The sequence below is a fragment of the Pelodiscus sinensis genome, chromosome 3 (genome assembly GCF_049634645.1).
Source record: "Pelodiscus sinensis isolate JC-2024 chromosome 3, ASM4963464v1, whole genome shotgun sequence".
In the NCBI taxonomy this organism is placed as follows: Eukaryota; Metazoa; Chordata; order Testudines; family Trionychidae; genus Pelodiscus; species Pelodiscus sinensis.
Window position 1 is genome coordinate 165,939,838 of NC_134713.1, and position 11,826 is coordinate 165,951,663.

Sequence of the window (11,826 nt, forward strand, 5' to 3'; positions counted from 1 at the left end):
ACACTGGGCAGTACAGTTTGGGGAGGAGGTGAACAGTCTTCAGTAGTGAAATAACAGGTTAAGTACTAGTTAGAAAAGCTAGACGTGCACAGGTCCAGGTCTAATGCATTCAAGAGCTCTCAGAGAGTTGGTTAAAGTGATTGCAGAGCCACTGGCCATTATTGTTGAAAACTGGTGGCGATGAGGTGAGGTTTCAGATGATTGGAAAAAGGCATATGTAGTGCCCATCTTTAAAAAGGAAACAAAGGCGAATCTGGGGAATTAAAGACAGTCAGCCTCACCTCAGTCCCTGGAAAAATCATGGAGCAAGTCCTCAAGGAATCCATCATGATAAACTTGGAGGAGAAGAATGAGATCAGGAATCGTCAGCATGGAGTCACTAAAGATGTGTCATGCCTGACCAAACTGATTACCTTTGATGATGAGGTAACTGGCTCTGAGGATATGGGGAAAGTGGTGGACATTCTGTACCTTGACTTTAGCAAAACTTTTAATATGGTCTCCCATAGTACTCTTACCAGCAAGTTAAAGAAATGTGGGTTGGCTGAATGCACTATAAGGTGAATAGAAAGCTGGCTAGATTGTCAGGCTCAATGGGTAGTAATCAGTGGTTCAATGTCTAGCTGGCAACCAGTATCAAGTGGTTCAATCCGGGGGCCCATTTTGTTCAACACCTTCATTAATGATTTGGATGACGGGATGGATTGCACCCTCAGCTAGTTTGTGGATGACATTAAGCTGTGGGAGAGATAGATATGCTAGATCTTAGGGACAGGGTACAGAGTGACCTAGACAAATTGGAGGATTGGGCCTAAAGAAATCTGATGAGGTTCAACAAGGGCAAGTGCAGGGTCCTGAACTTAGGACAGAAGAATTCCAAGCACTGCTAAAGGCTAGTAATTGACTAAGAAACAGTTTGGAGAAATGGACTTGGGGATTACAATGGCCAAGAAGCTGGATATGAGTCAAGAATGTGCCCTTGTTGCCAAAAAGGCTAATGGCATATTGGTCTGCATTAGTAGGAGCACTGCCAGTACATTGAGGGAAGTTATTATTCTCTTCTATTTCGCACTGGTGAGGCCACATTTAGCACTGCGTCCATGTTGGGCCCGGTACTACAAAGAGGATATGGACAAACTAAAGAGAATCCAGTGGACAGCATTGAAAACAATTAGTGGGCTGTAGTACATGACTTGTGAGAAGAGGCTGAGGGATTTGGGCTTATTTAGTCTGCAGAAGAGAAGAGTGAAGAGGGATTTGACAGCAGCCTTCAACTAGCTGACGGGGGGGGGGGGGGGGGTGTTCCAAAGAGGATGGAACTAGTCTGTTGTCAGTGGTTGCAGATGACAGAACAATGGTCTCAAGTGGCAGTGCAGGAGGCCTATGTGGGATATTAGGAAAAACTATTCCACTAGAAGGGTGGTGAAGTCCTGGAATGGGAAAACTAGGTAGGTAGGTGAATCTCCATCCTTAGAGGTTTTTAAGTCCTGGATTGACAAAGCCCTGGCTGGGATGATTTAGTTGAGGATGGCCTTGTTTTGAGCAGGGGGTTGGACTAGATCTCCTGAGGTCTCTTCCAACCCCTAATTTTCTATGATTCTATGAAAGTGGATCCACAAAGCTGCTTGCATCCTTGACAGAGCAGAGATATGCCAGTAGCAGCATATGTAACAGCCAGTAACAGCTACAGCTGCCCTCTCTGTCTCCCTCCCACCATGCTGTTCTGCTCCCAGATGCAACCAGCCCCGGGGAGGGGGCTTTGATGCCCCCTACCCTAAGTGTCAATTCTGTAGGAATAAGAGATCCTCCGGAAAAGGGTTTATTTTCCGGAGAATCACGTCTAGACTGGCGCTTTTCTCCAGCTTATCCCAAGCCGGAAAAAAGCGGCTGCCGTGTAAATGCAAATGCTGCGGGGGATATTTAAATCCCCCGCGGATTTGCAATTGCGATGTGTCTCATTAGCATCCCTTTTCCGGAAAGGGATGCCAATGTAGACACAGCCAAAGAGAATGAAAAATGGGAGGGATAAGAGAGAATTTTTTTCTTGGCTGGGTCCTGGACAGGGGACAGGGGTGCTGAAAATGAAGATGTGCAGAGAGGTCCACTAACTACATTTGCCATTAATTCCAAGTGTTGTCCCCTGCCTTTAAAAGACTTAAGTGGCTTGGAACCCAGTTACCTGAGGGGCTGCTGCACATCAAGTCCCATGATGCCACGGCTGCAGGGAGCAGAGGAACTGAAGCAGCAACAAGCTTACTATAAAAGAGAGGGATCTGCTGGCAGGGCAATTTCCATGAAAGCCTTTCCACTTTGGAATGTTCTTCCCCCATGGATCTGCCAGAGCACATCTATATGAACCGTGTGCCTACATTACTTTACAGAAGGCCCATTTCTTCTCCTAGGGGTTTGGGAAGGTGGCGGTTTGAAGGAGAGGGTTATATTACATATATACCCATACACCCTTCGGATATTTGCTTCGTATTTACCTTTGATGGAATGAGAATTTTAGCAATTGTTATATAGGGGAATGAGTTGAGGCTGCTTATTTTTAACTGGATTGCTAGCAAGCTGTGATATTAATTTTGAAATTTAAAAATAAACCTAAATGTATTTATTTAAAATATATGTATATATCAAAGCCAGTCTGTGTAAAAGCTGCAACAACTTCAACAACTGTCTTGGTTACACACCAAGGATTTCACTGAGAACATGTTAGAGGGAATCAGAAAGCAGAGAAAAGGTCACAAATAAGCACCTTAGGAACAATGAAAGCTTTTCTCTATGTAGCAGTGGGAGAGTTGCTAGAAAAACTGAAAAGGTATTAATCAGAAGTGGCTATAAATCCTCTGGAGTTTTGCTCTTATAAAACTCCTCAGAGAAAGTCTTGAAGGAAATGCAGGTCAAAGCCCAAAAAAGCTCTTGATCAGAGATTGCTGGAGGAAAATCTTCCCAGATGCCGTTTAATAGGCAGCAATCACCCCAGGAGTGGGAAAGCCAAGTACGCTTGAAACATGGTTGCAGTTCCTAATAGGCCTTGTCACACTTAAGGCACTGCAAGCTCCATCCAACGAACAGCTGAAGCTGGCTGGCGATTCATAAAGCCAACAGTTTAAAGTTTATTATGATGAAAGCACTTAATGACAGCCATCGCTAGGGGCCCATCATTTATAAAGCTGTGCTGAGTATTAGACATGTAGCATGACCACCAATTTTATGTCACAATTGCTACCATAAAATGACCTTTGGTGATTTTTGCTGCATGTGGTGGACAGCTCTTCTTTCACATTAGTGCTCTGTGGCTTTTCTTTGCAGACTATTATGCTGTCTAAAGCTTATTTGGCACTGTCGCGAGTCTCAACCCTTGTTATTACCCCAAAGGCCTGTCTACAGAAAAACTCTCATGTTCTATTACGGCACTCCAATAATTTACAGTTCTTACCATCCTTAGTTAGTGTAATAATTTAGTGCATATATTCCTTTATTGTTATTCATTTAATAAAAGTTCTTCTGTTTCTAGACAGTGCACTAGACATCTTGCAGGGGGTAACTAAAATATGCATTTTCCCATATTAACAAATATGGCTAGAGAATTTTTATTTTTAATTGTCACTTGAATAAAAATGGTAAGCCAAAGCAGTTGATAATAGTTGTTCTAGGAAAAATCTCCTTAAAAACCTTAGGTATAAATGCTACATCTTGCACAAACATGGAACATAATTTCAGTGCATAAACCACACACATACATTTGCATGTGAATAATATTACTTAATTACATTTCAATTTTTAAAACCACTTTGTATACTTAGAAGGTGTTTGAATACGCTACCACTTTACTATCCTGATGTAAAGCATTACCAATAAAGTGGTCTGTCCATGCTACAACACATTTAAATTGTATATATAATTTTATAAATGATATAAAATCTGTTTCTAGTCCATGAAAAAAAAACATACTAGCATGGCACACTGCAATTTTGGAAGGATTTAAAATATGTGATTTCTGCTGGTACCTACTGTATTTGGTTTTATATAAAGCTTTTTTCAATAAGGTAAATTGTTACATGACAAACTCATCTTCCACCATTATCATCTGCTGTTTGTGTTTAACAACAGGAGTCCTGGTCTAACAAAACTGTTGTAATGGCTGTACAAATTACTCAGCTGAAAGCTTTTCACCAAACCAAACAGTATTAATCAGCAGTTCTTATGAAGGTGCTAATTAAAAACAATTTTCTTCCTCAGTTTGCAATACTAAGCCATCTTCATTTGCACAGTTTCCAATATAGAGCTACTGTATACACTCATACTTCAGGGCCTCTATTAACTATTGAATCTCCTATTACCTATTTTATTACATTCCTGTCTCCCAAGTTTACAGGCTTCCTGACATTTTAGAAGTCACAGCATGATATGTTTAATCATTTTAAAAGTACATTAATTGAAGTCAGATGAAAAATAACAGCCTCTTACAATTCATGTGCTATCAAGGCATAAAGCAAATAGAATGCTCAAATCTATTCTTTGCTAATAACTTGTCATGCTGAAACAAAATTTTAGATCTAAATTAGGCATAAGTCTAACACAGAGCATCTTTTCATTTTGTTTTTAATAAGCAATCTTTTACAACTGTTATTACATTGATTTAATATCAGTAGCAACAGAAAAATTCAGCAAATGTAAGAATTCTTTTTCAAATATTTATTTATTAGCATTCTATGCTAACAAATGTTGTTGTTTCACAATTGATGGCCACAACAACTCTTTGTATTTTAGAGCTTTTGCATTTGTTGAGTTTAATCTAGATTCATGGGTCAACTTGTATTTTCTCAGGCTGTGGAATGCCATCTGGACTACTTGTCCATACATCTTCCCTCTGCCTTCCACACAGATTACACTTGCTAAGAATACTGAAGATCCAACATCCCTGTTGGACATAGATGGAAAATGTCTCGCTCTGATCCAGCCCTGGCAGTGTCATAGGCTTTTGGGCAATAATCCAGCTGTTGACTAAGCACAAGGCTTGAAAAACCATATGTTTTTAAAATGCAAAAATGTTAGGAAGTTCATTATATTCAGCTGTTTGAAAAAAGACCACAGGTCAGAAAGGAAAGGAATCTTCTTGTTAAGTCACAGCCCTGGGACTCAGAAAATCTGGGTTCAATTCTGGACTGTCACACACTTTTGTAGTCATTTTCTTTCTCTGACCCTTTATTTCTTTAGATTGTGGACTCTTCCATTTATAGACTGGCTCTTTAGGTTAGTACAGCAGCTAGCACAAAAGGTCCTCATTCTTGGGTGGGGCCTGTAAGTGCTATTATAATACAAATAATAACAAAGTAAGATAGCATTTGAAACCAAGCTCATCAATCCGTTAAAATACCTTGATCAATTTAGGAGGGGCATCAGGCTGTTGAAATATGGCAGTGAGGGGTTCTCATTATCTTAATCAACCATTGAATCTAAAAATTGAAGTGAGAAGTATAGAAGGACAAATTCTCTGTCTCCCACCAAATCTTTGAGGAAAAAAAAGTATTATAAATGGTTAGTTACTCTCCATAGGAATAACTTCTACAGCATCTTCCACATGATAATTTTAAAGCACTTTGCAAGCAATCTGGATTCAGCTTAACCACTCCTCACTCCTTATTCTTAAAAATGAAAAGAGTGAGGCACCAAAAGATGAAGGCTAATTGTGCGTTTATCATTTTCCTCACCTAAGACAGTAACATGGTTGCTACTCTTTTGCTTCAGGGTGAAATGCTTCAGGCCTTGGCTAGTAGAGGATTACTACTGGTCGCTTCCACCCTCATGCTAAGTCAGTGATGCTGGTTGGCACATTGAGGTAGTAGAGCAATGGTCCTGCCTCTCCCTGCTGTTTTGTTCAGGGAGACAGTAACGGGAAGGTTCAATGAGCATGAAGCACATGCTTACCCTTAAACTGCCAAGCTCAAGGTTTAGAGAGGTGGTATAGATCTTATTCCCCGTTCCCTCTCAGCACAGGCATGTCAGTCAGGGCACCCTATCTGACCCTCCCAAAAACATACAGGAATTCTACATTTGAGCAACATCTCTTCTTCTGTCTGTACCAGAGATAACGTTTCTTGACTCCACGATGTGCCTCATTCATAAGACCATCCTTCCTCACAAATCCAGCACTCTCTCATCACTTAAAGCTTTATTTTTATGTTCTGTTAAAATGCTAACAAAAAGATTGGCATCAAAACCATTCAGGCCTATTTGCTAGAAGTAACTGTAGTGGGGGTGCTACCGCATCCCCTGGCTTGAAGTGATTGCCAGCATATAAATAATTTACAGTTTAGTTCAATAGCTCTCAACACTCTCATTGTACAAATTGTTCCCACACTCCTTCGTTCAGGTACCCTTGTCTAGAAGATCTCCTATGCAAATTTAGATTTAGTACATATTTTGGACTTTTCTTTCATATAACCAGCTTTTGCTTTTTGCATTTCATAGTCTAAAGACTATAGCTAGCTGACATTTTAATCTGAATAAGGAGGAGCAAGCAATTTTCATCTGAAGTTCATGAAATAGTTAAAGGAAAAATTATATCAGTCTAAAGACCACACTGCGCCTTTAAGTGGCAAATGGGAGAGTTTTCTGGTTTGCTGGGGAGGAGGGAATAGTGCTTTATAGATAGTAGGGGAACCAAGAGTCAGAAGCCGCTGAAAAAGGGGCAGTGGCAATGCTGACTCTTCCCCAGGGACTGGAAAGTCTGGGATTTTGAAAAGGGACAAGCCTGTTGGGAGAGGTCTTTGTTGCTGGAACAGGAAGAACAACACTCTCTGTCTTCTTGGAGGTGGCAAAACACCAGATTATTCCTTGCTGTTCCTTTCTCCAGGGCCTGGCAAGGAATTTTTCTGACACCATCAGATTGGCCTAGGTGGAGTGGGATTTTTTTTCCTGCCTTCCTCACCACAGGTTCAGAAAGGCTTTGTTATGTTGAGCAGGAAAGGGAATTAAGCAATGATGTAACTCTTTCTATAAGTGTGGGATGGCTGTCCAGTGCGGGGACTCGATAGGGAAGGGTTAACAGTGACTAGACAGATGGCTTGGTAAGGGATTTAAATAGAAGGTGTTGGTTGAAAGGTCAGAACAAAGGGCAATGATTGCGGATCCTATGACTGTTACAGCAGCAATCAACCCCCCTTTTTTTATAGCTCACCTTAAGTATTGTGTGGTGGGATCAGAGGTGGTAAGGTCCCAGACTGGGGAACCTAAATGGAAAAAGAGAGGAGCTGGCAGAAACCATCCTATGTTGAAATGAACATGTCATTATCTACACTGTAAATTTTTATTTGCTGGGTACTCCCAGACCATATGATATGTCTCCCATCCTTCTTTCGCTGTATCTGAACAAAGTTCTCATTGGCTGCTACAGACAACATAAGAATCATCTTCTTCATCATCACTCCCATAACTGCATTGGTCATTGGGGAACCATCACTGATGAGAAATTAACCAGTTTCCACCCCTGAAGATTGGGCACCAGTGCTTGAATTTCTGTGAAGTCCATTCCTATCCACACTTTTATGTTAGTCCATCTCTTCTTCTGTCTACCTCTTCTTCTCTTCCCCTGTACTGTCCAGGAATATAATACACAGCATTTATATCATGCTTTTCATCTTCAGAGTACCTTACAGACATCAACTGTGCAACTCAAATATTCCTTTAAAAATGAAATAATCTGTATAACATTAAAATACAGAGTATCAAAGACCCTTTAGACAGTAGTTAAAGCAGGACACATATTGGACTTTGACACATTTACCTTTAATGAGCTTCATTTGGTGGCCTATGAACATAACATTCTTTAAGCAGAGATCTTTATAATCTAAATTTAAAAAATCATGGCTTTTTATTAAAATCTGACAAATCAGAAAGTTTTTCCAATCACCTTTACCTTTTAAAGACTGTAAATCTAAAAGATGTAATTTAAAAAGCAGTATTTAAAATGTGCACACAAGAAACCCCTCCAACTTTGTACTTTTAAGAGTACAGATTTTGAAATTATCAAACATTTAACCAAATACTGAAAATTTACACATTATGGACCCAATACTATAAACTTTTATGCGCAGGAGTAGCTGTACTCACTTTTGAGCTCCAATGTGTAAGTATTTGCAAAATCAAACCCCAAACATGTTCTTTGGTAAAGCTCCAACAAGTACTCTCTTAAAGTAAGATATCCAGTACTTAGTGCAACAGCTTATACTAACACTACTCCTTTTTTTTTTATAAAAAAGCAGTAACTAGCTGTTCATTTTAGTAAACTTGCTTATTCCCTGCAGAAATAAATTGCAAAATACACTATTTCCAATGACAATGGTTTTATTTCTGAAAACTACATACCTTTATTAGATTATATTGTACAGAATATTCTGAAGCCCTTCTTAGAGAGGCAGAAAGAATGTGTATTTTTTTCATATTTCACTGTGTCTTTGGCTTTTCTTTGTTGATTACAAAGATTTCCTTGGATCCATTTCTTAGGAAAAACATATCTTTTGCTGTAAGTCCAAACAACAAAAATTGACCAAAAGGATCTTTACAACAGCTTTAAACTATTCCTATCAGAAAATATTTTTCTATCAAGACTTAGAACATGAGACCTACAACATCCATAAAGGAGATCTACTGCTGAACTGCTAGGATAAATGGCTGGTTTGCATTGCCCCTGGTCTTTATCTAATCCTGAGAATAGACTGCTGTTTTATCAAAAGAGGAATAAATTGCTGTTATTGTGATGTTAGCCCATCACTTGGCATTGCAATTCAAGTTTTTGTGAGAAAGAAATGTATGATCTAACTGCGACTTGACCTATGCCTTCTGAGATCCATCTAGGTGCTCTAATGGAGCATAAAAAGTGTTGAATACAAGGACATGCAAACTGATGGTGAAAAAATTTGTTTGGGGATAGTAGTGAAGAGAAAAGAACTTGTATAAGCTAGCAGTTTACATACCTCTCAGTTTGTTAAATGTGAGAGGAAGAGCATTGACCAAATGTAATTATTTTAATGTATTTCAATATGAAACTGCACATTTAATAACACTAAGTGTCTGATTGTGGTTTTTTACCATTCTAAAAGTGTTTTGGTTAAAAAGATTGTGCGGATTCCTTTAAAACCCCGCCTTCTAGTTCAAGAAATCAGTAGAACATTTTATTAAAACATTAGAAAAGAAGAATACGATCATGTTTCTTTGTAGGACAGCTGTCCTTTCTCAGCACTATATTAAACATTTACAAAACACTTGAACCGCAATATATCACAATACACACCTAGTTTGAATAACATGATTGTTTGATTGTGTTTAAAAGAAAATTCCCTAGTTGCCATAGCATTCAGAATGTCTTAGGACAAGATCTGTTTTTAAAGAGGTTTGTTAAACAGCATCAGTTAGATTTTAGTTCTGATAAAGGCTCACTTTTCATTCATAGTCAGAACCAAATGTGCTCTTCTTGTACCTAACCAGATAATAAGCACTCAGCACACTCCCCCTTCTTGACACAACACACTGAGACTAATCACACATAATTGGAGAGGAGGAGCAGAGGGCTGGGCAAGCTATTGTGTCCAAAGGACAAATGGTCAGTTTATGAGGCTTTTGTCTGATGCATAATGTCTTATGTAGCTACAGCGGAAAAAATTAAGAAATCACCAAAACAAGTTAGAACATTTCAATTTTGCATGGCTTGAAAAAATCATCAGGGGAAATTCAAGAAAGGCAAAAGAAAAATCTATGAGGTTTTTTATGTGCACTTTTTAAAGATCTTGAGGAAACTATTTGCTCTCTAACTGAATTAGAAATCTTTAGCACTTTCAACTGGCCAAATACAACCACAAAGCATATGATGTATGTGCTTTCAAATACAAACAAAGAAATCATGTTTAGAGAGATTAACAAACATCCAAGCTGGAAGGCATACGAGAGAAGGAAAACTAGCTTTAGAACCTTGTAAATATATACATACCAATTTTAAGGTGGAAATATAATTGAGAACAATAAGTTCCTAAAATGACAGAGTGTCTCACAAGGTTTCTTCAGAGCAATAAATGAAACAAATTTGCCTTATCATATTTTTATGATAGCCACTCAGAAAAAATAAATCACACACACATATAATTAGTTTTCATTTGTCATTATAAAAAATTATTTCATCTCCTTTTCATGTTTGGTTAAAACAAGAAGAAAGGGGTAATGGATGTTTTCTTCATATGTATCTTTTTCTTCTTTTTTCAACTGAAAATAAAAATAGAACAAGTAAGCAAATGAATGTTAACAAAATTTTAAACTACAAACACAACATAATATTTACTTCTTAGCTAATTATATTTCTTAGTATTTCTTAGTGTTAACAATATTACAACTGATTAAACAGCCTGTAACAGCCAAAAAGTTTAATGTGAAATACTATCACAGACACAGCACTGTATAATAAAGATATCATATGTTTGTAACTGCATTTTTTCCAGTTGATGAAGAAAAAGTGGCATGATGCTTATAAAAATTTCTGTGCTATATATTTACACATTACTGCATTACTCAATTGATTAAACTAGATTCAAATGAGACTTAGGAACTGTCTTAAATCCACAAAGCAAGGACATTCAGAATGAAGGCTGAAACTTTATCCTTAACCTACCCCATAGTGCCTCAGTATTGCAAGAGATTTGGTACTTAAGATCGCCAACTGTTTGGGGACCCCTGTAATACCTTGACACAACAGGAAGGTTTGTATGGGCCTAAGCCATTTCAAAGGCTATAATGCAGCTTCTGATGGGCTTATTTATTAATGACATGCAATTCAAAATTCTTTTATTAATACAGAATTATAGGAGTACCAGTAATTAGAGCAGAACCATTTGCACTACTATAGCTAGGTTATTTGAATGCTTCTGGTATATACTAAAATATTTTTGTAATGATAAATGTGTGTTCAGGCAGTTGACAAGAATGGCTTATTCAGATAAGGTTATTCTTGCGAATACATTTATAATATATAAATACATATTATCATGGTAAATGAGCAATCCTCCCATAAATGATTCTCCCACAAATAATAGTTTTTATAAGATTTTATAAAAGTTTTATTTTCATAATTTGTTTAAATACAAAGTCAAAAGGGAAAAAGCAAAAATGTGCATTGAATATGGACACAAATCAGAAAAACACAAGAAATATCAGATTAAAGATCAATACTGTTCTTAATCAACATTGTTATGCCTTTTTTCTCCATGGAATAAATTAAGGATTTTAATTGGCCTATATCTCCAGATTACTAAAGTTATTTCACCAAAGGTCTTTTTATATCATATTCTTCAACTTTGAAGTGTTTCAGTGTAAGTTACTGTTCATGAGTAATTAACACACTTTTCCTTTTTTCATAATGGAACATAAAGCCAATCTATTCTTTAAATTCTAATCCACTTTATTAAGAGGTGTTTGTGTATAATTACTAAAGTAATGACAATCTGCTTCCCAAGATCTTTAACTTTACCACAGGTGGTTCACTTTGTTTGCACAGGATTACTCTTCCGTTTCACAATATTCTGGCAGGTTTAAAATCAGCAAACTACACATTATATTCAGATCATAGCATTTTATGAGCTCCAACTATTTCACTAAGACAGAAATCCAGCAAAATTATGTAATAGATTTTCTTTAACAAAGGCAGAATGGGATACATCAGTCAATGTCTCTTTCTTGGACATTTCTCTTTTACTTGCTTACTAAAATCCAGTTACTGGAGTGGGGGAAGATAGTACGGCTGAATAATTTCCTGGAGGAAGGAAAAAGAAAATACTACAA

At 37.7% G+C, this 11,826-nt stretch overlaps 1 protein-coding gene across 3 annotated transcripts in view; it reads right to left on the minus strand.

The window, feature by feature from the left end:
• Positions 1–4,587: 4,587 nt before the first annotated feature.
• Positions 4,588–11,826, minus strand: part of CAMKMT (calmodulin-lysine N-methyltransferase) — a 361,359-nt gene continuing 354,120 nt past the window's right edge. For 2 of the 3 annotated variants that reach the window (XM_075925419.1, XM_006125469.4), the window contains one exon: positions 4,588–10,257. In XM_075925419.1, coding sequence (XP_075781534.1) covers positions 10,168–10,257 — 90 coding nt within the window. In that variant the 3' untranslated portion in view covers positions 4,588–10,167. Of the gene's footprint in view, positions 10,258–11,149; positions 11,798–11,826 lie in introns of those variants that run through there. The other variant, XM_006125470.4, reaches the window with a different exon arrangement.